The sequence below is a fragment of the Oryctolagus cuniculus genome, chromosome 5 (assembly GCF_051225735.1).
Source record: "Oryctolagus cuniculus isolate XC-2025 breed Fujian yellow rabbit chromosome 5, ASM5122573v1, whole genome shotgun sequence".
Lineage (NCBI taxonomy): Eukaryota > Metazoa > Chordata > Mammalia > Lagomorpha > Leporidae > Oryctolagus > Oryctolagus cuniculus.
The window spans coordinates 59,746,316-59,771,751 of NC_142871.1; the positions used below are offsets into that span (position 1 = coordinate 59,746,316).

General features: G+C 51.2%; 1 protein-coding gene across 7 annotated transcripts in view; it reads left to right on the plus strand.

The window, feature by feature from the left end:
• FYN (FYN proto-oncogene, Src family tyrosine kinase) overlaps window positions 1-25,436 on the plus strand; it is a 229,125-nt gene that overhangs the window by 197,851 nt on the left and 5,838 nt on the right. For 6 of the 7 annotated variants that reach the window (XM_008263382.5, XM_002714927.6, XM_089333786.1 and 3 more), the window contains one exon: window positions 20,093-20,224. In XM_008263382.5, coding sequence (XP_008261604.1) covers window positions 20,093-20,224 — 132 coding nt within the window. Of the gene's footprint in view, window positions 1-1,423; window positions 1,785-20,092; window positions 20,225-25,436 lie in introns of those variants that run through there. The other variant, XM_089333789.1, reaches the window with a different exon arrangement.

Genomic DNA, 25,436 nt, shown 5'->3' on the forward strand with positions numbered 1-25,436 from the left:
ATGGGGCAGAGAGGGCTCGTTGCGTGCCTGCCAGGGTCCTCTGCAGATGGCATGCGAGCTGCGCGCCGAGGTTCCTGCCGGGGATTAAGCGGCTCCTGCAGACAGCTGGTCCGTGCGCCTGGTCGCATTTGCGAGCTGGGTTTTATGTTACCCACAGGACACAGCCGGGCTGCATCTTGATTATGGTAGCGCAGGCGGTGTTGAGAAACACGTGCCAGACACAGACATCGCAGGGCAGTGAATGACAGTTGTTTTCCAAACAGTTGTGAGTTTCCCATCTCAGGGTGCACTCAAACGTCTTATCACCCTCCCTCCCCGGGTGATGAGATGATGTGGGCGGGATACATGCAGATTTGGAATTTGGAGCTACAGTTTACGGTCCTTTCCTGTGTTTCCTGGAGCAGAAGCCCCACACAAGGGTGGAGGTCGAGACCACAGCCACTGCCTATGAGGTATGGGCCTCCACCGACAGCCTTCTAGAAGCAACTAGAAATTACCTGCACATCCCCCTCAGTTATATCAGATAGTTCTTTATAGTCCTAAACAACACCTCCCAGGGTGGGGCCTTGGGCGAGTTTGCTCATCTGTGAAAGTGGAAAATGCACGCTACCTGATCCATGCAGTTTTGCATGGATTAAGTGGAAGGGTGCACATGAGCAGCTCATGGAGAGTGGGAAGTAGATGTTAGTTGTTACCACTGTGATTGCCCTGTGCAAAAATGGATGCAGTCAAAGGCTCACACGGCACTGGGACAGGGAGACGGGAATCCAAGGTATTCTGCAAGTAGTCCACTGCGGGAGGATGGAGTTGCTGACGACGGAATGTGTGAGTGTGAAGACCTCATTTCCTGAGACAGAGCGTGGGTTTGGTTTTAGATTTGTTGAGCTGGCGGTGCCTGGACTGGTGTGCACAAGCCCAGAGTCATCAGCTACGGTGCCCTCACCCTGCCGCCCCCCCCCCCCCCGCTGCAGCTCTGCCCCCAGCCCTCCCTACTGTGCCACTGACACCCTCCTCCAGTACTGCACCTCCATCCTTGACCTCCTGCAGAGCTAACCTGTACCCCCACAACCATGGGATGCAGGGACCTGCCGTCCATCCAGTTGTCCCTGTGCGTTCACCCCAACCTGTCTCCCAAGAGCGCAGCGCAGGCAGACATGTCGCCAAGCCTTCCTTGCCCAGACTCGCTGCGCTCCGACTGGAGTCCCCACTGCGCCTACACACACAGCAAAAGGCAGTGGTAGAGATGCTCCATCTCATACTTTCTTTTTTAAAAGATTGATTTGATTTATTTGACAGGCAGAGCTATAGAGAAAGGGAGAGGCAGAGAGAGACCTTCCACCCACTGGTTCACTCCCCAAATGGCCACAACAGCCAGGGCTGGGCCAGACTGAAGCCGAGAGCTTACTCCAGGTCTCCCACACAGGAGCTGGGACCCAAGCACTTGAGCCATCCCCTGCTGCTTTCCCCAGGTGCATCAGCAGGGAGCTGGGTCAGAAGTGGAGCAGCCGAGATGCAAACCAGCGCCCGTGTGGGATATTGGCACTGCAGGCGGTGGCTTTCCCTGCTATGCCACAGCACCGGCACCCATCTGGCTGTTGTTTCAGCTTCAGCAGCTTCCAGGCAGCTCAGCACTGGTGAACGTTGAAACCAGCCCCTAACGGGCTCAGAGAGACCTGGCTTCTGTGTAAGAATGGCCCACTCTCGTGGACACTGATTTTTCCTTAAGCCCATTGCAGTGCATGGTTCAGTGACCAAATGTGAAGTATGTGACCCAGTAGCTTTCAGATATGCACGTGGCCCTGAAGGCACCACATAGGGGAAGAGACAGAAGCTGCCGGAGCTCTCCACAATAGCCCCTTCCCTCTCCCAGTCACTCTGCACCCCCACAGGCATCCTCCATCTCCAAAGCTTACTTTGGCCTGTAGACAAGCCTTGTGCACGTGAGCCATGTAGTGCTGTTCTTTTGTCTGGCTTCTTTCCCTTCGCTGCGTCTGCGGATTCATCCGTGTTGGGCGTGTGACAGTGGTCCTTCCCCTTGTCGTGGCCAAGTCGTCCATTGTACAGATGTGTCAGTTTACCCATCCTGCTGCTGGTGGACGTGTAGGGTCGTTTCCACATCGGGCCCATTGCAAGTCAAGCTGCCGTGACCCTGTGTCGCTGAATGTGACTGTTCATCGTAAGGCAAGCGTGGGTCGACAGGTGCAGGCTCTGTGCCTTATCCTTAAAAGGAGGGTTCACAGTTACTAAGGGACCTGGGGAGGGAAGGGAGGAGCCTTGGGCTGGAACTAGTTCTCTGGCTTAGAAACTGAGTGTCCCTAAGCAGTCCTTAACCTTTCTGAGCCTCATTCTTACTGTCTGTAAAGTGGAGATAACGCAAATAACCCTCTCACATCATTAGTGACTTCAATGGGCTGTCTGTAGAAACCCTGAGGGCTATGAAATATTAAACTCACTGTCATCACCTCAGCTTTCTGTGCTTGACATAGACTTCCCTGGAAAAAGGTCTTTAATACCTAAAAGACTTTGTTACAGAGAAAGACTATTAGTAGTCAATACAAAAGAAAGAATCAACAGTTTAAGAGGGGGAAAAAAAAGAATCCAATTTCATTACGTTGTCACATGGGCCAGCCTGTTCGTCGGGACCATCACCAGTCTGATGTGACCTACATGCCCCCAAGGGACCCTGCACCTGGGTGCAGCCGGAAGTCAAGCATCTGCTGTCACCGTGGCCGGTTCTCCCAGGTCTGCCTGCCTCTCTGCCTCCATGCTACCTATGTTGCCCTCTTGTCAACCCTGACTGCTGTGCATGTGTGTGAACATAGCAGCAGGTGCACACGTGTGCACATACACACATATGTGCGTGAGCTCTGTTGTGGCAGTTCTCCCAATATCTGTGGACCCAGCCTCAACACCTTCTCAGTAGAGGTGATTTGCCTTGAACATCTGCAGAGAGCCCTTGTGAGCCTGGGGCTCATAGTAGGTGTGTAATGTGTATGTTTGCTAGCAGTGGAAATAGCCGAGGTCCCTGTTGCCTCGCTGTGTGCTTCCCAGACGTGCTCCCCACTGTCTGAGCACCGTGCACTGCTCTCTCTCAGAGTCACATTCTGTTGTGACGGCAAGAGCCTCTGGAGAGGATTGCCAGTGCCCTCGGCGTTCCCTGCACACGGCAAGATCTCCCGCATGGGTGCACTTGAGCCATCTGCTGCTTTCCCGGGCCCATTAGCAGGGAGCTCAACCGGAGGAGGAGCAGCCGGGACTTGAACCTGTGTCCATATGGGATGCCAGCACCACAAGCAGCAGCTTTACCTGTTATGCCATGGCACGGGCCCTGAGATTGTATTTGGGGGGATGGGAACAGAGGCTGTGGAGCTGGACAGGCCTCTGTTGTGTTCCCACTCTGCCCTATGCTGAGCCTCAGTTTTTCCATCTGCAGAATGGGGCTGGTGTTGGCTGCCTCGAGGCTGGTTGTGAGTGGTAAGGAGGAAGACCGGCAGAAGCTCTCTGTGTGACGCACTCCTTCCAGCTCCTCCCCACCGCGCTTTGTTGTGTGTCATTTTAGAGAGTCAGACCTCCCCTTCTTCTCAAATGCCCCGCCCCCACCCCTTCCAGCCATGGCAGGGCTTGGATTGACTGGGTAAGAGCACAAACCAAAGAATCAGAGTATCTTGGCGTGAATTGTAGCATCGCTGCCAGTCTGCTGTGAGACCTTAGACAAGTCGCATAGCCTCTCTGAGCTTTTTTTTTCCCCTCCTCTGGAAGTAATAATAGTTCCCTGCAGCATAGAATTGCTGCCTGGCTTCCCTGGGAACAGAGAGCACAAAGCAAATGCTGAGCTGTCAGTTGCAGTTGGTGGTAGTGGTGGTGATGGTGAGCCAATGGGTATAACAGCCATGCTTGTCTCTCGCGTGTACATGCACACACACACACACACACACACACGAGAGTCCCGCCCTGGCCTGCTCGCATCGGGGCTCCTCCCACACAGAGGGCCCGCCCCTAGAATCCTCTCTCCTGATTTGAGTCATCACAAAGACGCGAGTTACTCTGTAGTCTGGGATGGTGTCTTTGCTTGTTTTTTAGTTCTGAATTAACGACGGGGAAGCAGATGTCAAGACAGTGTCACCTGTGGGTCTTTGGGACATAGGTACACTGAGGGGCATGGGGCTCTTCCTGTGAGACTGCTGTAAGTTTAGGCTTGTGCATTAAATAGAAGAAGAAAAATGGGTCTGTTCAAATGCTCCCCGTATTGAAGGCTTAAATTGAATAGATTATTGTCTGGAGGAAAATTCACGTATAAATTAGACTACGAAGAATTCATAATTGTTGCAGTTTTCATGTTAATTATTTCATGTTAAAAAATTGTTGCCGAATAAATTAACACATTCTTTCATGGCGAACATATTTTAGAAAGATTTGTTACTTTAATAACTCTTTGTGTATTAGAAATCCCAGATGCCTGTGCTAATTAAATATAATCAGATTTTGGATTCAAAATGCACAGTAGCCATTTAACACAAACAAGCAGGCAGTGAGGTTGACAAACACAGGCAGGAAGCAGTGGGTCCCCGTTTCCTTCCGATTCTGAATTTTGCAATCAGAACTGAGTTCAACTCCTGTCCTCCCTTTGTATTACAACGGCTGGGGATTACCAGGCACGGGAACGCCAGCTTTGCAGCTCAAGGGCTCCTGCAGAATTATTCAGCAGCCGCCTCTGAGGCCCCTGTAATCCGGTGGCAGATCAAGGCTGATCTCGGCACGGAGATGCCCTCCCCCTGCCCCCGCCAGCACATGCTTCGTGTTCTCTCTGTCAACAGCGGCATCACCATTCCCGCACAGTGCGCTGTGACCTGAACAGCAAAATGTCAGGAGAGAGAAGGGGGTGTGGGGGAGAGAGAACCTTTTAATTATTGAATTTAATCTAATTCTTCCCATGCTAGAGAAGCAAACCATCCTCTGACGACAGGCAAACCCTGTGCAGTGTGAGCCTTTGTTTCAAGTGAGGAGCAGGAAACTGTTCATTCCCCACTTAAGCTCCTGGTGCCTCCATCAAATGACCATGCCACGCCCCTGGGCCCCGGGTGCCCCTTGTCCCCTGTGGGAGTTGTTGGGAGGGAGGCCCAGGGGCTCCCCCCTGCCTCCCCCTCCCCCCCACAGAAGGCTCTACCCACAGCCAGGTCGGTGGGGCCACCCTGCTGAGCTGATGGCTGCATGCCTGACCTGTGCTGCTTTGCTGCCAGGCTCCCCAGAGTCCAGGCGGGGACACTTGAGTCACCAGACAGAAAAGCGTCCTCATTTGTATTCTGCCGCCCACGGCTCAGGCTGCACCAGCATTTCTGGGAGGGACCGCTTTGTCTATCTGCTGAGCCACGGTGCAGCTTGGGGCCCAGATGAATAGCGGGGGCAGGGGAGCGAGCGCTCAGACTTGTCAGGAGGCCGAGCCGGACCGTGTAGCACACCCAGCTCCATCCTAGGAAAGCCAAAGGTTGAAATGAACAGAAAAGAGACTCCAAATCACCGTTTCATACTCTTCATCCCTCTTTTAAGATTACAACTCTTTTGGGGGAGGGAAGGAGGCTGATTTCTCCCACTCCCACCCTTGGGCAGCTCCCTGCCTCTGCCTGGGGACGGAGATGAGGCTGGGGGAAGCTCAGATCAGCCAGCGCCCTGTGCCTCTGAGCACCTCCCCCTTTATCTGTGCCCGGCAGTCTCCCTTTGTAATCGGCGAGGGCGTCTCTTTCTCCTTTGTGCCGTTTTGGGCAGAGCCCTTGGGTGGTTGTTTGTGAATGGTCAGGAGCAAGTCCTCTGTCTGTGCAGCCCACGCTTCTCGGTGATCATCAAGGAGGCAGCAGATGGTCGCCCTCCGTGATTTTAAAGTGTGTCAACAGGAACTGCAGACTGCCATCAAACATCAAAAATATCATTTGGCTTCCTTGTCTAGCTTTGCTGGCAAAAGGAACTCCTGCGTCTGCATCATCTGGAGAATCGGGGACAGGCAGGTGCATGTGAAAACTGCCGCGTTCTGAAGTCTCCACTTCTTCCAGCCAAAGGAGGGCGCTCAGCCCCATCGCGCTGCCCCTCCCCGCCCTCCACTGCTCAGACACTATGCCAGGGTGGAGTGGGGAGGGGGTCGGTTTGAAAAAGCAGCCCCAAAAAGCAGCCCCAAAGCAGCGCTTGTCTTCTGTGTGCATCCTCTCTGCCTTCCATTTCACCCAAGCTCATAACCAAAATACCAGCGTGACCAACCAGCTGCAGTGTCCAAGCAATGTCCCCAGACCCAGTGCTGTCCTAAGCTGCCCAGCACACTGCATGGCGTGAAGTCACGCAGACCCAGGCCCACGGCCCCTGCCTGTACTCGGGATCGGCTCTGTGCTGAGCAGCACCCCAGACATGCATCTAGTCCTCGGGAGCAGCCTGCGGGTGCTCCCAGACCCTGCGCTCAGCTCTCTTCTTGCCTCCAGTTTGGAGCCAAGTCTGCAGACATGGAGTCCATTCCGCTGGGGCCGTGAGTCACGGTTATTATTCTACTGCGACTTCCTCTTTGGTTCTTAGTAAACTAGCCTGGGAGGATCGTTGGAATCATTCAGAGCCTTAGTGTTCTAGAAACCGAGAGGTCCCGTCACCCCCTCTGCACAGTCTACGTTTCAGGGAGGACGGGCCCCTTGAGTAAAGGGACAAAAAACCCCACAGTTTCAAGAGCTGCTTCTTAATTTCATTCTTTTTCTAAATGTTTATAGTATTTATTTGAGAGACAAACAGAGCTCCCACCTCTTGATTCACTGCCCCACACGCCTGCGAGAGCTGGGACTGGGCCAGGCCAAAACCAGAAGCTAGGAACATGCTGTGGGTCTTCCACGTGAGTGGCGGGGACCCATGCACTTGAGCCATCACCTGCTGCCCCCCAGGGTGTGCATCAGCAGCAAACTGGGATTGGTAAATGGAGCTGAGTCTCGAACCCAGACACTCTCATATGGAATGTGGGGGTCCCGAATAGCATCCAAGCTGCTAGGCCAAATGCCCACCCCTAAGTTCACTCTTTACTTTGGTGTTGCCAGTGAGAATTATTCTGGATTATCACTTGTCACCTGTGCAAGGAGGGTAATGGGGAAAGAGAAATGGCCCAGCACGTCCCTGCTGACCTTGTGGTTGTCCCACAGATGTTGAGAGAGAACGTCCCAGCCTGCTCTGTGTTATCCTCCACGTGAGGATCCAGCGCCCTTCCACAGTTCATCTCCCTACCTGCCGGTGCCCGACTGCGAGATCCCAGGATTAGTGCCTCGGCTCCAGCCTCCTCCACCCATCCCAGACGGCTGGATTTACTTCCCCCTGGGTTAGATCACCATTATCCACTAATGGGCCCTCTACCTCTCTCTCTCTCCCTGGCCCTCAGTTTGGGGGTTTCTTTAGAACTTTGCTCCCTCTTTTAACCGAAGTATTCCTTCTGTGGATTCAGCCCAGCCAGCCTGGGGATCCTTGCCTCACTGTTCAGTCTTCATCTTGACAGCAAGTCAGGCCCAGCCTCTGGTCCTCGGTTCTGGTCCTCCTTGGCCTACCTTGTCTCTCCTGTGGCCCACCCTCAGTGGGAGAGCTCTCCAACTCCATCTCAAACTCCCCAGCCACTGCCGAGCTGAAGTTTCGCCTGGAACGTAATCCTGCCCCAGTGTGTAATTCGTTTTTCATTTCTGTTTCTTTTTAAGAGTGATGCTAAGACCCTGTGGACTTGAAGCAGAAATTTCAATAGAATGTGTCACTAAGGATCAGTGAAAAACACACTGTCATGTTCCTTCAGGAGTGTTTGGGATCTCGGGAACTCATTCCCTTGGCCTAGTGTAAAAATTCCAAATTTTGCTTTGCCATGTTTCGCTGGGTTTGAGGTCATTGTTTTGTTTGAATAACCACAGCGTTCCAGGTCGGGTCTCAGCTCTTTGATTTTGCTCCTTTCACGGGATATCCCGTCCTAGTCCCTGCCTAGGCACCGCCCGCCTCCCCCCCCTCCCCCGCCAGGGCCCTGCCCCATGTAATCGGCTTCCTGTTACAGCACAGTTCGTGATTTCTTTTATTCCCCAGGGTAACTTTAAAGTGGAAGCACTGCACATTACCGAGTGCTGGATGCAATAGTTTGCAGGGCTCTGGGTGGCTCTTTGGTGACTGCTGCTAAAGCCAGCGCCTTTCCCCTCGAAAATGCTATGGGGGGCACAACTGGCACTCTTTGTAGCAAAGATGTGGCTGCTTTATTCTGTGCTGGCTCCACCTTTTCCCCTTTGGCCCTATTTTTTTGGCCTACAGGGCTGTTCTTAAGAGACAGTGCATGAGCCAGGCCCCCTGTCCCGGCCCCTGCTGGACCCTCCTGGCCTCAGGGAAAGCTGGGGGTCAGTGGGTCACACTGCATCGTTCCCACTCTCCCAGAAGCCTGCAGTCCTTGTTCATTTCCCCCTCTCCTCTCCCTTCTAAGCCTTCTTCCTCCTACAGCCAGTGCCACACGGGAGCTCCCTGCTGGCTTTGCTGGAACCTCTTAGGGCAGGAGGTGACCTGTGCTCAGTTTTCCCAGGAGGCCTCATGCTGTGCTGGGGACTTAATGAACGTAGTAAATCTTCAGTGATTGATTGAGGAGTGCGGAGGGAGGGGAGAGGATGCTTCTTCATCTTCTTTGCCTCTCTTGGGGTTTGGCGAGCTTTGGCAATGCTGATGGCATTGGCCAGTGCAACTCAGTGCCTTTGTACTGCCGTCCTCATAAAACAACAGCTGTGACCAGGTAGCAGACTCTGGGCTGAGCCCTCTACAACTATGACTTGAGTAATAATTCTCACCACAACCTTACCAGGCACTCCTCACCCCTGACCTGCAGATAAGGAGCCTGAGCCTTTGGGAGGTTTGAGTAGTCACCGGGAACATCCTTTGTGCAAGCTGAGGCCTGCCTGGCCCTGAAGCCCCTTCCCCAAATGATGGGGCTGACCCTTCCACTAGCAAGCGGCCATGCCAGCTCAGCCCGCAGGTGGGCCTCTACGTTGTCACTGAAAAGCACCCACTCCCTGCTTCCTGGGCCGCTTGGGTACACGTGGGGCAGCAGGTGCACGGGAGAATAGCTCCGTCTTCATTTGCGCCTTGGAAATGCCACTGCCGTCCTGTTAATTCAGAAAGATGCATAAAGTGCAGGAAGTTGCCAAGTCAAGTAAGAACTATTTCTGTTGGAGGCAGAGGTGAAAAGGCGCTTGTCTGGCCCCCGGGGACAGAGGGACTTCATTAACTAGAATGGGGGAGGGGGCAGGCTAGCCCACGTAATGAATTTAGCCTGTCATCCTGTTTTTACTTAAAAACTGGGAGCATCCAGTAAGGCTTCCTACAGGAGAAAGGGTTTTATTTCTAGTAACTCTAGGAGTGAAAAGCATCGTTAGGTTGTTACACCACTGCATTGTCCCTCTTCTCCTTGTGTTGAGTCTGATCGAGATGGGGGAAAGGAAGGGGGTTTCTCTGGCTGTCAGGGCATTGGATAAATTGCTGCCTGGTTGACCCTTTAGCCAGTTAAGCATCTATTGAGCAGTTGCTGTTTAACCAGCCTTAGGCAAGGCAGTGCGGAGCGGTGTAAGTAGTGTTAGACACCATCTCCAGTCTCAGAGGATTCACATTCCATTTAAGGAGATGAAAAGTAACACATGTGCAAAGCAGGCGAGAGCCACGGAGGGGACATGGCCGGGGCAGAGAGAGGAAAGTGTGTAAAGGGCTCGCACCTCCGTTCAGATCGCAGGCCCACCACTCCCACGGCTCCTTCGGCACGTCGTTTTACCTCCCTGTGTTCAGTTTTTTTCATCTGTAAAACAGGTCCATGCTGCTGGCATCTTCCGCACACATGTAAAGCACCTCGTGTGATGCCTGGCACTTTTAGCACGCACTCAGGATCTGCTTGGCTATTTCGGTAGCTGTTACTAACGAGCATTCAACTGTGGGCTGTAGCGTTGTCTCTAGGTGCCCTGGAGAGATCAGCAGAGGCTGGAGCACTGCCACATGGCTTCATGGAGGAGGCAGGACTCGCACTGAGTAGGCTTTAGCTAAGCAGATGGAAGGAGAGAAAGCATTTCAAACAAGCTAACAGAAAAGCAAGTACCATCATGTCCAGTGCACGGTAACCATAGGAAAGTAGAAAGCAAGCTCAACTAGATTGACTGTGTTTGGCATCACACGAACCAAAGCTGTGTGGGTCCTTGGAAACCAGTGGGGGTTGGAGATCTGACCTAAGGCAGTAGGAAGCTGACGCTATGGTTGGAGATGCATGGACATTGTGAACCTGCAGTTCACTGGTTGGTTGGAAGGACAATGAGCTGAAGGCAGGACACCAGACAGGAGGATTTAACAGAGGTGATGACCCAAATCAGGTTTTGGCAATGAGCTCGAACAGGAAAGGACAAATTTGAGAGATGTGTCAGAGAGGAAAATGAGGCTGAGGTGAGGGATTAGCTCTGGGGAGAGCAGGAGATGGAGAGACCTCAGCCCACCTTCAGGTTTCTCACCTGGAAGCTTGCAGAGTGGCCATGTTACCCCCAGAAGGGGTAGAAGGGAGACACCAAACAAAATAATTCCCTTTGTGTCCCAAATATCAAAGTAAGAATTAACTTTGGAAGTCAGTCATTGAGTGAAATTTTCCACATAGAGTAAGAATCTCCTTTGTAATTTTACTCACAGTAAAATAAATAAATGCATCATTGCAGTTGTGCTATTTGAGACAAAGGCTTTGTCCCTTAGATGTTTGGAGATAAGGAATCAGGACTTGAAATGAGAGAGGACATCTGAGTGGGGTATCCAGCCCTGTTCACGTGGAGCTGATGGGCAGGGCTAGCCGTGGGAGAGGGTATGGCTCTAGGGAATAAGGAAGAAGGGTCTGAGGCTCTTAAAATAAGAAAGTGGGAGAATAAAAAGGAGCTAAGAAGGGCTGGTGCTGTGGTATAGCAGGTTAAGCTGCCATCCGTGGTGCCAGCATCCCATATGGATGCCGGTTCAAGTCCCGGCCACTCCACTTCTGATCCAACTCTTTGTTGATGTGCCTGAGGAAGCAGTAGAAGGTGACCCAAGTATTTGGGTCTCTGCACCCACATGGGAGACCCTGAAGAGGTGCGTGGCTCCTGGCTTCAGACCAGCCCAGCTCTGGCCATTGTGGCCATTTGGGGAGTGAACCACTGGGTGGAAGACCTCTCTCTCTGTAACTCTGCCTTTAAAATAAATAAATAAGTCTTTAAAAGGGGGAGGGAAGGCTTACAGTGAAGACAAAAGAAAGATTTGGGGAAAAGGGAAGTATATTGGGAAAGAATAAACCCAGAAAGAATAATTAACTTACTTCTCATAGCAAGGCTTGGTCTTTTCACAGTGTTAGAGTATGTGAAGTTTTACTTCTTTGTCCCTGAGATTGTCGGCATTATCCAAATGTGAGAAGTGTGCTAAAATTGCAGAAATGTGACAAGAGCCACTAGTTAAATAAACTTGGTGACAGAAGTGACAGCGGAATCACAGTTTACCCGATTGCTGTTTGCTAATAGAAACCCATGGACCCTGAAGTGTTCAAGAATCTTGAGAAGTCAGAATGCCTTCCACATGCTGTCTCACCACAAAGTGTCCTCCATGTGATGTGTGTTATCTTCTGTGTTAGGAAAGGAGAAGGGGTGAGGTGAGATGTCACAGCACCCCTGCCCACAGCCCAGTGGCCTCCAGTCACCCCCGGGAGGGGATCTAGGGTCCCCAGTGGGGCTTCCAAAGCCCCACTATAAATCTGTCCTTGTCCCCAATGTATTATTCTTTTTTATTATTTAATTTATTTATTTGAGAGGCAAAGTTATAGACAGAGAGAGGGAGAGACAGAAAGATCTTCCTTCCACTGGTTCACTCCCTAAATGGCCGCAACAGGTGGAGCTGGGCCGATCCAAAGCCAGGAGCCAGGAGTTTTTTCCAGGTCTCCCATGTGGGTGCAGGGGCCCAAGGACTTTTTCTACTGCTATCCCAGGCCTTAGCAGAGAGCTGGATTGGAAGAGGAGCAGCCAGGACACAAACTGGCACCCATATGGGATGCAGACATCACAGGCAGAGGCTTAGCCTGCTGTACCACAGTACTGGCACCCAATGTATTATTCCTGATAGCACTTAACTGCAGCTGGCACACATAGCTGGCCTTTTGTTTGTGCTAGCTCCTGCCCAGTGTGAGCTGCAAGCTCCATGAGAGTCAGGGACTAAGTACAGGGCCAGGCACGGGGGCAGGGGTGAAACTCCAGAGATGCGTGCAGTAGGAGGAGAGAGAAGAAACCAGCCCAGTGGTGGTGAGGATTTTTGTTGCTGATTTCTGTGAACAGACTTTGAAAGACGAATAAATCCACAGCCGCCTCCCCCCTCTCATTTGGAGTGTGGGTGGTCATTAACCTCACTTCAAACAAGAAAGACCAGGGCCCCGTGAGGTTGGAAAGATGGGTGTCCAGGTACCTGCTCTCTTCCCAGTCTGTTAGGAAAAGGATTTTCCCCTTGCTGTCACTGTGAACCTTCCCAAGGCCTCTTGTGACCTGCCAATCTACTGCCGGTCCCCAAGTGCAGCCGCACGAACCAGGGCCCTTGTTCCTCACAGAGCCAAGGCTGGGGCCCCTCTGCCTCAGACAGAGCCATCTTAACCCTGAAGGGTTAAGTCCAAAGTCAGGGCTCTTTAAGTTTCACGAGTGCACAGCAGATGCTTCTCCATTGCAGGTGGCAATTGTTAGCCCTTTAAGAGGGTGTCAAGATGGTGACAGGGACACTGGTGCTGTCACCAAAGACAAAGGCCAAGAACTGATAGAAACTCCGTGAGGAACCATGGCTCTTCAGCCTGAAAGGGAAGGCTTTGCTCTCATTCACTCAGTACCTGGTTATCCGTGCCTTCAGAGCCCGTGCCGCTGGGCTCAGCACGGGGGATGTAGCGGCCATCCATGAAGGCAGGCTCCAGCCATTGAAGACAGCTTCTATCTGCAGAGACACTCACCTGTTCATTGCACTTTAATCGTAACAGCTACAGACGGCGAGTTGCTCTGGCTGCACGAGCCAGGAAGACTACCCCAGACCTGTTGACCAAGAAAAAGTTCCCTGTGCAAGGAAACCTTAGGCTAAGAACAAAGGCAGGAGTCTACCACGGGGACCAGGGGGTACAGCCTCTCCTGTGGCCCTGAAGCAGGTAGGAGCTTGGCCCGTGCACAGCAACCACAGGAGGCCGATGGAGAGGTTGGGGCGATAGAGACAGAAGCAGAGCAGAGAAGGTCTGGGTTAGCAAGAAGAGGCCGGAGAAGCAGGTAGGGGCCAGGCTGTGCATGTGGACCCCGTTGTAAAGTTCTTGCAACAGTCCAGACAGTGCTGGTGAGTGAGTGAGGCCCGGCACGAGGGTAGTAAGGATGAAGAGGACTAGACAAGGGTAAGGACCGAGCGGAATCTAACAGTGGGCTCGGTGTGAAGAATGACAGAACAGGAGGGGCCAGGATCACTCAGTACAGATCCACTGAGCTCCTTCTGCAGGCAGGCACTGTGCAGATGTCTGCATGCAGAGACCAGATGTTGGCAGAGCATCCAGACCAGGATGGCTCTTGGGATCCTGGTGTCTTTTTGTTACCTCGTGGTGGTTTACAGAGGTGGCAGATACTGAAAAAGAAGCCCCATGGTGAGGAAGACCCATTTTGAATGTTAAAAGTGAGAGGTCTCCTGAGACATCCCAAGGGAGACACTGAAAAGATTGGTTATGCAAGTCAGGAAACCAGGGAGAGGTTCCATCGCTGAAGCCAAGAGCCTGTGACCACCCCTGTTGCATCTCCCGAACTTAGAAAAGAAGCAAGGTTGAGATGTATATCAGAAGTTATTTTCTAAAGCATTGGTCTCTCCATGAAATGATTCAGCCTAAGCTAACTGGCCTTATATAATGCTCTAGGGAATTTAATCACAAGTTTACTCTTACCTATATTTAGTTAAATGACTAAAGCCCAAATATACTCTCACCCGGTAGTTCGGTACATGAGCCCCAGTGACATTATCAAGTCAAGATTTCAGCCATGATTTTCCCTTGGGAGGTTGGTAAAATTTGCAAATATTACTTGGAGAACAATTCAATGGCAAAGATAATTCTGAGTTTATACATACTTCTTACGACCTTATGTATTGGCTCACGAAACTCAGGGAGCTGGTGTTTAGCCAGTGTTTATTTACAGTGCCACATCCTACTTCAGAGTTCCTGGCTTGGATTCCTGGCTGTGCTCTTGAATCCAGCTTCCTGCTAATGCAGACCAAAGGAGGCAAAAGTGATGGCTCGAGTAATCGGTGTGGGGAGCAACTCGGACTAGACTAAGTTACTGGAATTAAGACTTATTCTATGCATCTGCTCTCCCACAATATGGCGCTGGGAGAGGAGGAAACAGCTTCTACACAGCTGCCTCCAGTTCAACCAATAAACAGCAGGACCTGCTCCTGATTGGAGGAGAGCAGCGTACTCGGCATGTGAGTAGCAGAGTTGGGATTGGTGGAAGAGGACTATAAAGGAGGAGAGAGACAACATGCACCAGGAACATCTCTGAGGAACATCTGAGCAGCCCCCGAGAGAGCCGGCTGGCAGTGTGCCGCTCCCCCACAGAAGTGGGGAAAGTGGCAGGGGGAACCGCCCTTCCACGGAGGTGGAAGGGACGGTAGCCAACCCGGGAAGAACCAGCAGCAAACCCGGGAAGGGCCGAGCAGACGAAAGAACAGCGCAGGGTCCTGTGTCGTTCCTCCACGAAGACGGGGAGCGACAAATCGGGATTCCTGCCAGCGTGTAGGGGCCCTGGGCTGAGTCCCTGGCTTCTGGATCCTGGATCCTGTTACAAGCACCTGGGGGAGGGAACCAGCACCTCCTTCGCGCTCCGTGGTCCCTTCCTCCCTCTCCAGTTAAACAAGCATTCTATTTCAGTAAGAAATGGAAAAGAGTGCTCTCTGTTTAAATTCCTGTAAATGTTGAACAAATACACGGAGTGTTGCAGTGCGCTCCAAAAATCAAGCAGCTCAGTGACACCAGTGATCGTCACCTGCACAGCTTGCTGTCTTTGCTCCAGTAAAATGCAAAGGAGAGAAAATCGTGTTCGCCTCTGCAGCCCGCTTCCAGACAGGAGGCTCTCAAGGGAGCACGAGTCAGCTAGTTACGTAGCAAGGCTAAGGGGATTGTAGTAGAGATCTCCTTGCATTTTCTTACTTTTTCTGAAAATCCACACTGCTGAGAAGACAGTTGTGATCCTGACTTGATGCCTGCCATGTATCTGTGAAAAAATATGAGGGTAGACCCTGTTTTCAAGAGAAAGGCAGGGGCCAGTACTACGGTGGAATGGGTTAAGCCGCCACCTGCAGTGCTGGCATCCCGTGTGGGCACCGGTTCAAGTCCCAGCTGCTCCACTTCCAATCCAGTTCCCTGCAAATGCACCTGGGAAAGCAGCAGAGGATGGCCCAAGTGCTTGGACCCCTGCACCCACATTGGAGACCCAGAAGAAGCTTCTGGTTCCTGGCTTCAAAGTAGCTATTTGGGGAGTGAACCAGCGTATGAAGATTCTCTCTCTCTCTCTCTCTCTCTCTCTCTCTGCCTCTACCTCTACCTCTACCTCTACCTCTACCTCTACCTCTGTCTCTACCTCTCTCTGCCTCTCAAATAAAATAAAAATAAATCTTTAAAAAGAGGGCGAGAGAAAGACAACATTTGCACCCAGAAAAATCTGTCTTTGCTCCCAGTCTTTGAGCTTCCCTAACCTCACCCAAGGAAAGGTCATTGCAGGCTCCAGCAGAGTGCTGCCTGAACTGGACAGCCGTAAGGACGCTGTCCACGTAGATGTGGTTTTGCAGTGTGCAGCCTGCACAGCCATTTGCAAAGACTCCTGCCAAGGACCAGTGCTTTGCTCTACCCCGTTTAGAGCTGCGTTTTGTACTGTCACGAGGTAGGGAATGGAGATAAAGGGGAATGGAGGTAATCAGAGGAGTAGAAGAATGAGCATTAGTTCTTTTCGGTGGAGACCTCAGGGAATCGTTACTAGCTTGTCCCTGCTTTAATTTAGCCTTTTGTCTTCCTTGAAAAGGAAAATATGAGTTATCTTTAGAGAAGACTCCTTTGTCAGAAGTGGCTGCTATTTTAAGACAGAAGAAAGGAAATAGGAGAGAAGCTGGACTAGCTCATTCATACTTTTTGTCCCTGCAAATGCATAGTGAATGCTTGGTGTGAGTATACTTCTTATCTTAAAAAGGAAACTAGTATGGGGCTGGTGTTGTGCCATACGATGTTATGCCACCACCTGTGAGGCTGGCATCCCATATGGGCACCGGTTTGTGTCCTGGCTGCTCTACTTCCGATCCAGTTCCCTGTTAATGGCCTGGGAAAGCAACAGAAGATGGCCCAAGTGCTTAGGCCTCAGAGAAGCTCCTGGCTCCTGGCTTTGGCCTGGCCCAGCCCTAGCCATTGTGGCTATCTGAGGAGTGATCCAGCAAATGGAAGAGCTCACTCCCTCTCTGTCTGTTTCCCTGTGTGTGTGTGTAACTCTGACTTTCAAATAAATAATAAGTAAGTGTTTTTTAATAAGAAAGAAAAAATGAATGAAAAATGAATCTTAAGCTCTCATTATGTAAGTCAAAGTCTATGGCTACAAATGATTTCTTGCCCATTATGTTCTGTAACCCTTGTTTTCATGTTGACAAAGCGTTATGCATATAATTCTTATTGTAAACTATACAGTGAGAAAGTAACCACGCAGCCAAGTGCAGCTAACTTATATACTGACTTTTTTTTTCCTTAAACCTGTTGTTATGAAATCCTGGAAAATCCAAAATGACTTTTCCAAATTGAAAGAGTTTACTTTCAGTCACAGACACCTTCATCAGTGCCGCATGAGTCAAAAATGGGAAGGAAGGTTCCCAAGTTTGACGTTTCATTTACAGAATTTGCTCATTCGAGAAAAGAATTCCATCTTCTTGATAGAAAGTCAGAGACTTTCAACCATTTGGCTCAAGAGACAGTTTAAATAGGAAGGAAGGAATCTACCTTTAATTCTCTGAAGCAAGAGAGCTCTGCCATTTCAGGCATGGAAAGCCAAGACACTGTGGCAAAAAATGTTCTACATGAAGGATCTCTGTGAGTGAGACCCCAATGGAAAGAAGGGGCCATCAAAGAAGGAAGTACTTTGCTCTGAAGGGAGGAGAGAACTTCCACTTTGCTTATGGCCTTGTCTAAATACTGATGGAGTTTGTGGATTCAAAAGGCTTCCTTAGCCTAGGCAGCTCCTGTCAAGAGTCTCAGGTGGTCACTGACACATAAGGGTGTTAATTGTTAAACTAACAACAGGAGTCACTGTGCACTAACTCCATGCAGGACCTCTATCCTCAATGAGTTGTATTATAAGATTAACTGTGAAACTAGTTCTCAAAACAGTTGTGCGTGTGTTTGCAAATTGTTGAAATCTTTACTTAGTATAGAGTTGGTCTTCATGTACAAAGTTAACTGAAACTGAATCTCAATGGAGAACAGGACTGGCAAGGGGAGAGGGAGGAGGAGGAAAGGTGAGAGTAGGGTGGGAGGGTGGGTATGCTGGGAAGAATAGCTATATTCCTAAAGTTATACTTAAAAAATTTGTAATCCTTAAAAAATTAAAAAAAAAAAAGAGCTCCAGCTGAGCTTTGGGCCAGGACAGTCTGCTGCGAACCCTGAGGCCGGCCCATCCCATTCATCCCAGCTTTTCACCCAAAGCCCTGTGAACAGAAGGCTCCAGGAGAGCAAGTGAGAGAAGAGTGCTTAGAAGGAAACTTTAAAAGCAAAATGACGATTCAGAGAATACCAGGTCTTACGTGGAATCCTCCAGCACGTAAGGAAAGATATAAATAACAGTGCTTGCGAAACACAGCTAATTACAGATAGCTCAGTCCATGAAAGGAGGAGAAATTCAAGAATTAACTTTACTGCTCCAGGATTCGTGTGAGATGCCGCATAATGAAATGGCCAGGGTTTTCTGTTGTTGTTGTTGTTTTAATTTCATTTCACACTGGCACAGAGGAGATGGAGAGGAAAATTCTATTGCCAGGAAATGCCAGGGTAGATTTGATGAAAATGTTATCATGTACTATATTTAAAACAAAAAATCTAATCACTGCAATTTATCACCCCTCTGGTTATTAAAAACTTGCTAATTTAAAGGTTTTAATCATTTGCCACTTTTGCACATGATGGCTTTTCGCAGAAGTTATCATGAAAATTTCTGATTTTTGTCAGCCTTTCTATACCTTTTTTAGGCACTCCTAAGCAGAATTAACTGCTTTAAACATATAATTGTGTTTGCATCTGTAATAAATTCCATATGTTTTTCTGTTAGTTTGTTCAATGAAATAACAGGAATTGCTTTTTTTTTCTTTTTTCTTTTTTTGATAGGCAGAGTGGACAGTGAGAGAGAGAGACAGAGAGAAAGGTCTTCCTTTGCCGTTAGTTCACCCTCCAATGGCCACCGCGGCCGGCGCGCTGCAGCCGGCGCGCCACGCTGATCCGAAGGCAGGAGCCAGGTGCTTCTCCTGGTCTCCCATGGGGTGCAGGGCCCAAGCACTTGGGCCATCCTCCACTGCACTCCTGGGCCACAGCAGAGAGCTGGCCTGGAAGAGGGGCAACCGGGACAGAATCCAGCGCCCCGACCAGGACTAGAACCCCGTGTGCCGGCGCCGCTAGGTGGAGGATTAGCCTAGTGAGCCGCGGCGCCGGCCAGGAATTGCTTTATAATTGCTTAGCTTAATGTGTAAGAGCCCGGGCCACTGAGTGTACTCCAATTCCCCATACATTCATCACACAGGGTAAAGAGCAGGATTGACCCCACCCTTCCCTCTGGTAGGGAGAAGATTCCTCTAACGACCAGAGAAATTTGAAAGACATGATTGCACTGACTCTGGCACAGACTTGCTCCTTGGTCTTGAGAAATAGGAAACCCATAAGATAGTCACTGAGGCAAGGCTACTCTGAAAAACTAATATTAGGGGTGAGCATTGGTTGCAGCTGTTAAGTCACCTCTTGGGATGCCCGCATCCCATAGCAGAGTTTGGTTTGAGTCCTGGCTACTCTGCTTCCAGTCCATTTTCCTGCTGTTGGCATCCTGGGCGGCAGCAGTTGATGGCTCAAGTACTTGCGTCCCTGCCACCCACATGGGAGACATGGATGGAGTTCTTGGTTTCTGGCACAGCCCTAGCTGTTGCCGGCATCTGGGGAGTAAACTAGCAGATGAAAGATTCCTCTCTCTCTCTCTCTCTCTCTCCCCTTTCTTTCTTTCTGGGACACTCTGCCTTTTTAAATAAAATGAAAATAAATATGTTTAGAGTTGTAAATAAAATAGCAAACGTTAAGCAGGGCCCTCTCCAGCTACCAGGAGAAAGGGAGGTAAGATCACATAGGGCAGACGAAAAAACATCCCAAGAGAAAGGTGACTTCGGGAGGGAGAAGGTGTGGCATTAGGTAAGAAAGGAAGTGTGAGGAGGGAAGCAGCCCAGGCAAAACCACTCCTGCTCTGTGGGTGTGAGAGGCCTTGGGGAAACACAGCCCCGTTCAGCAGGACACAGGAACGCATCCAGCGTCCAGCGTCTCCACCCTGGAAGCAGCACGGTGGACTGATTGGGCTCTGTGCACCTCCTAAGCGCAAGCTCTGATCTTACATGTCAGAGGGTTCGCGAGCGTAGCACCGTGGCTTACTCCTCTGTGTCGTTAGTAAGGTAGCATTATTTCAAAGCCAAAGAAACATGCATAAATCGGTTCTCTAAGTCACAACTTTCGCTGCGCTCCGGATGAAACCTACGGCACTTGGTGAGGTCAGAGTTCAGGAAACCAGAGCCGCAAGCCCCACCCCGCCCTGCCTTTATTGAGGTTCATATGAAAGGACTGTGAAGTCCACCTCTTATGGAAAAACCAAAATGAAACTGATGTGTTTAAGGTCACAGTGTCAGGACTAGACCCCGCGTCTCAGTCACAGTCCACTCCTGTCACACTCTTTGCTAAACCTGCCCCTGGGACAGTGTCTTCTCCTTTCCTTACCCCTGCCACAAACCCCGTGTGCTGCTGTCTCCCTGACGAGTAACCGTGTGTCCGTTCCTGCAGGCGCCAAGTTCCCCATCAAGTGGACGGCCCCCGAAGCCGCCCTGTACGGGAGATTCACGATCAAGTCTGACGTGTGGTCTTTTGGAATCTTACTCACAGAGCTGGTCACCAAAGGGAGAGTGCCATACCCAGGTAAGAGCAGGACCCCTGGACACGGGCCTCTGATAGGGATGCTTTCTCAGCCTTCCCTGGGGAAACTTCACCCAGCTGGCTTTCTCAGCCCCAACCCTACTTCTAACCAGAGAGCCGCAACACCAGGAGCAGACAAGCAGCCACCAGGAACCGTGTGCTGGCTTTGATGTAATTAGCAGCCCGGGTGAATATGGCAGTCCGTCACGGTGGAGGGGCTCTCTCCACTCTCAGTAGGAGCCCATGTCTGTGGCTCCCGGAGCAGAAAGGTCACCAGCACAGCCTCCGCCCAAACAGAGAAGGAGAAAAGCCCCCGCTGCTCTGTGGTTACCCTGCAGCAGTGCGCCACGGAGCAAAGCCGACAGGGAGATGCCAGGACCTGCTCTCTCTGCAGGCCCCGGCTCCAGATGGCCAAAGGGACCGAGAGGCACGTGTGAATTGCACTTGAGAAACTCACTGCCTGTTGCTGAGCAGGCAAGATGGGAGAGAACAAAAGCTGGTGGGATATAAAGAGCTGGAGATCGTTAGCGCTTGGAATTTTCCTGGCTTATCAGATTCCGTGCTCTGCAAAGAAACCTCTGGTTTGGGTTCTCCTCTATGCTTAAATTCATTAATTTAGGCAGATGGGGGCGTGAAGGACACTCGTGCCATTTCACCTCTACGCTTTAGTGGTTACAGCGCAGGCACGATCTACTTTCTGAAATGTTAAGGACATATTTTTCAGTTACTGCTGAGTGAAGGAAGCACGTAGCTCCCCCTCACTCCCTGCCTAAAAAAGGAGCTAAAAAGAAAAAAAAAAAAAAAACGGCGATGGAAACGATAGGAGAGATTAATGAGGAATGTAGGTCTCTTGCAAATCCTGGGTTTGTAATCGTATCTCGGCAGTCAGAGGAGCCAGCCAGAGCAGATTAATTTGTAATCCCTTTGTTCCTTTCTTATGATGGTGTCTGGTCATCTTCCGAGAATGCAGAGGAGTGCGTGTACAGAGGATGTCTTTCTGGGCTACCGCAGCCCCAGGACTCCTGGCAGAGCGGGACTGGCACCGAGACAAAATTGACAAAATCCCCGGCCCTGCAGTGCCGGCACAGGGCGCCGGCGGGAGGGGCTGGAGGCTGCGTGGGTGTTTTTGATTCGCTTCTGGAGAGGAGAAAATGTGCAGGGCTCTCGGGGGTTTTGAAGATGTGAAGGCACCTCCTTTTTTTTTTTTTTTTTTTTATCGTCTGCATTTTGAACTAATCCCTTTCTGATCTCCCCTGGTCAGTCGTTGTGTTAAGTGCCATTGGGAGAATGGGGGAAGGTCAAGGTTGTTTTGCGGTTCTGTGAAGCCTTCCCCTTCCAGGAATCCAAAGGCGCTTTGTTGGTGGGGGTGGGGGAGGCTGGGGGTGTCACTCGGAAGCCAATACAGAAGGGCTGGAGGTAGAAGCTGCAGGAAAGGAAGGCAGGTGTGTGTTTGGTTTTAGCGTTGAGGAAATTAGCCTCACTTTACAGCTTCGTCCAGTGTGGCTTCAGTAAGGGCAGGCTGTGCCAGGCGTCTTGTCCTGCCTGGGAAATGGTACAGCTAGGACGCCCATACTCCCAACAAGAACCTGGAGTGGTTCCTGCCTTGGGCAGGCGAGGCACCGCCCCGGGAGCTGGAGAGAGTAGTGAACACATCTATCAGTTTCACCCCTGCAACCCTGGCGCTCACAGACAGACAGGAAAGAGAGGTGTCAGACCTGGGGAGAAATCAGCCGGGTTTGGTCACTCATTTGTTGTTGGAGGAGATGATCCTTAAGTGGAAGACAGCTTGAATGTCCCCATGGTGGGCCCCAACTTGCCTCTTAAGATTGGAGCCAGAGGCACACGTGTGGGGGCACCGCATGCAATGGATCTGCCTTGAGAACTGCACCAGGCTGGCTGCGCACAGTGGTGCGAGGGAACCACGGCTACTATATAGGGACTTTCATGGCAGCCCCTGGCTCTGCAGGGGTGTGGAGAGAGGGCTGTGTGCTTACAGCACAGCTATAAGCATATTTAACTGGACTCCTGAATGTGACAGAAGGTGTTTCTAGAGGGAGAAGCTTTTTCAGAGGGGTTCCAGTTACAGGATTATCATCCTAATGAAGGAGAAAAGTTCTGAAGGAACAAGCAGTTTCCCAAAGCCTCATCCAGGTATCTCTGTGAAAGGAAGGACCTCGCTCTACATTCTCACTGGTGGTTGTGTGGCCACGTCCATCAGTGTGGGCCCGGGGGTCGCTTCTCACCCCTCCTGCCCTGAGGCTGAGCCTGTTGGTCCTAGCCCAGGACAGACCACCATCTCTGTCCATAATGACATCCATCCTACATTTTTTTACATTTTAATTTACTTATCTGAGAAGCAAAGCGTCAGGGAGACAGATATAAATGGGCAGAGAGAACTCCCATCTGCTGGGTCATTCCCCAAATGCCACAACTACTGGGACTGAGCTGGGCTGAAGCCAGGGCTGAGAATTCAATCCAGGTCTCCCACATGCATGCAGGGGCCCAACTACTTGAGCCTTCACCAACTACCTTCCAGGGTCTGCATTAGCAGGAAGCTAGAGTCAGGAGCCAGAGCCGGGAATCGAACCCAGGTACTCCAACATGGGATGCCTGCGTCTTAACCACTAGGCCAAACACGCCCATTCTACAGGTGATAATTTCTCGGTTGGCTAGAATGTATTTTCAAGGTGTTAGGTGCCTGACAGTAGCCTTCTGCCACCTTTAAACTCACAGGAGAGGTACTTGGCTGCTAGGTGCGAATGAGGTGGGGAAGGAAGACGTAGCTTAAAAGGAAGTTTCATGAAAAACTCCTAGCTGTTGTTGCCCAGCGCTGGAGAGAGTCCAGAAATGGACCTCAGAGAAGGAATGAGTGTGGAAGATGTGAGATGTGACCAGATGAAGGGGAAGTAGACTAGGAAACAATAAAACCTCGGATCGGTTGGTTAGTTAGCGAGGTTTGTGAGAGGAATGGATAAAAGGGAAGACTGGATGAGAGCCTTGAAGCCGCACATCAAATACTGACCTGTGAGGCTGAGGAGAGCAGGGAGGCAGTGAGGAGGAGCCGCACCCCCTGACCACAGGGGAAGGTTGCTTCCAAGGCGTGGCACAAAGATGGACGCGGATCCGAAGATTGGCTCCGTGCACCTGTTGCCTGCCAGCAGCCTGACCTGACGCCTTCTCAGCATTGCGGTCTAGCTTGCTTTTCTCTACACCAGGATTCAAATTGTTCCTTGCAGCAAGATTAGAAGAGGCTTTATACTGATGGATTATTGTATATAAGAAGTCAAAACACTTGAGTAAAAGCAGTTTTCTGGGCTTGATGCATAAAAAGCATGATATTTTTGCCTTCAAAACGTCTCACATCTGACTCTTCTCTGCCTTTACCTCCACTGCCCATGTCAAGCTGTCGTCCACTTGTGTGGTGACCTCTTTGTAGGACTTCCACCTCCCATGCACCACCGCCATTCTGTCCCTGTCCCTGTCCCTGTCCCTGGCAGAGTTATCATCCTCGAAAATGGACTGAGTTATCTCAGGCTCCTCGCTGAAGACACCAAGGGCTTTCCTTTGCCTTCCAGATAAACTCTGGAAGCTTAATTTTGCGTGGTCGTTCATCAGCATTTTCCTTGGGTCTCTTCATGTGTCTTTACTGAACGCCTACTGTATGCCAAGTACTGTCCAGAGCACCAGAATTCTAGCAGTAAACCAACAGATGAAAATTCCTATCTTCACGAACTTTCATTCTTCTTGAAGGAAACACAACAAAGATAAATACACAAAATATGTTGAATGTTGGCTGCTGGTGATGAGTAGAGAGAAAATGAAACAGGGAAGGGAGACAGACTGTCAGGAGTGGGTGGCAAAGGGGGCCATGCCTGGGAAGCTGCTGTGTGAGTACAGAACTGAACCAAGGGAGGCTGAGCTGGGGGTGGGGGGATGTTAGTGGCGATAGGCAGAGCCTTCCCACAGGAAGAAGGGCGAGTGGCAGGTGCATCACCAGAGGACAGTGTTGCGGGAGTGAAGGGAGCAGGAGGTACAAGGGGCCCTGGAGCAGATCCAATAGGGCCTTCCCAGGTCATTATTAGGTCTTTAGCTTTTACAACTTAGCAAGGTGGACTGTGGACAGGAGACGTGATCTGACTTACGGTTTCTCTCTCACCACCCCCGCCCATCACGTGCAAGAGATGTCTCGTGAGCGTGCAAGTGTCTCACCTTGGCTCCCCGTCTGCCTCAGAGTCCTTCAAAGGCCTCCAGGGAGAGGCCTTCCCCACATGCAGACCCCAGGGGTTACCCCTCGGCTTGCTGCCGTGGCGCTCTGCTCCTTGTCTGTTGGAGCACCCCTTTAGGTCTTAGTCTTTCCCCCAGTAGCTCTGCCTGCTCTGAGAGGGAAGGCAGCTGCTTCTGTGTATTCCCAGTGCCCAGCACCGTGTCTGTCCCCTAGGAGTCTCTCCGTAAGGACTGGCAAGAGAAAGAGTCACCAAAAAAAGGTCCATGAGATGTGGGAAAGAAGATGTTCAGATCTGCCCCCATGGCCTGCAAAGCCTTGTCTCTCTGTCCCATCATCATCACGTGGAGGTGGACTGTGTCCTGCAGCCACAAGGTGGCCTCCGGCCGCAAAGCTGTTCTGGGAAACTGACCCGCGGGCCGTGGAAGCGCCAGGTCCCTGCACCACGCACGGCAGAGTGCCCCAGCCATCCTGTGCCCTTGCTCGGAACTGGACACCTGCCATGGGTGTTTGGCAGGCTCTGGTGGAGCAGGACGGTTCTCTGAAGCAGTCCACACTTATCACCAGTCACCCAGCAAGTGACAGCTGCCGGACTGGCCTGCACACAGCCAGTCACTTGACAATGACTTCAAGGGGCAAGGGCAGTTTATGAAACTAGGAGTGCCTTCATCACGGAGAGACCAGTCCCACCCCGCTCCTCCCTCTGCCGTAGAGCCCCGAACCACAGGCACAAATTCCTGTATGCTCAGCCTGCGCACACCGGCAGGAACGCATTCGTCACGGCCTGGGAGGAGGGTGGGGAGCAAGATGAAACCTCTCACCCCAGCCGAGGATGCAGGGTCCCCTGCCTTCGCTGGGGCTCTGCCTGAGCTCGCAGTGATGGAGAAGGAATCCAGCCTGGATGCCCAGGGGTCACACAGCCACCACCCCTGTAAGGCTTCGCTTGGCCGGTGTGACCCACGAGCAGACGGCGTGGGCATCTGCATTCTGCCC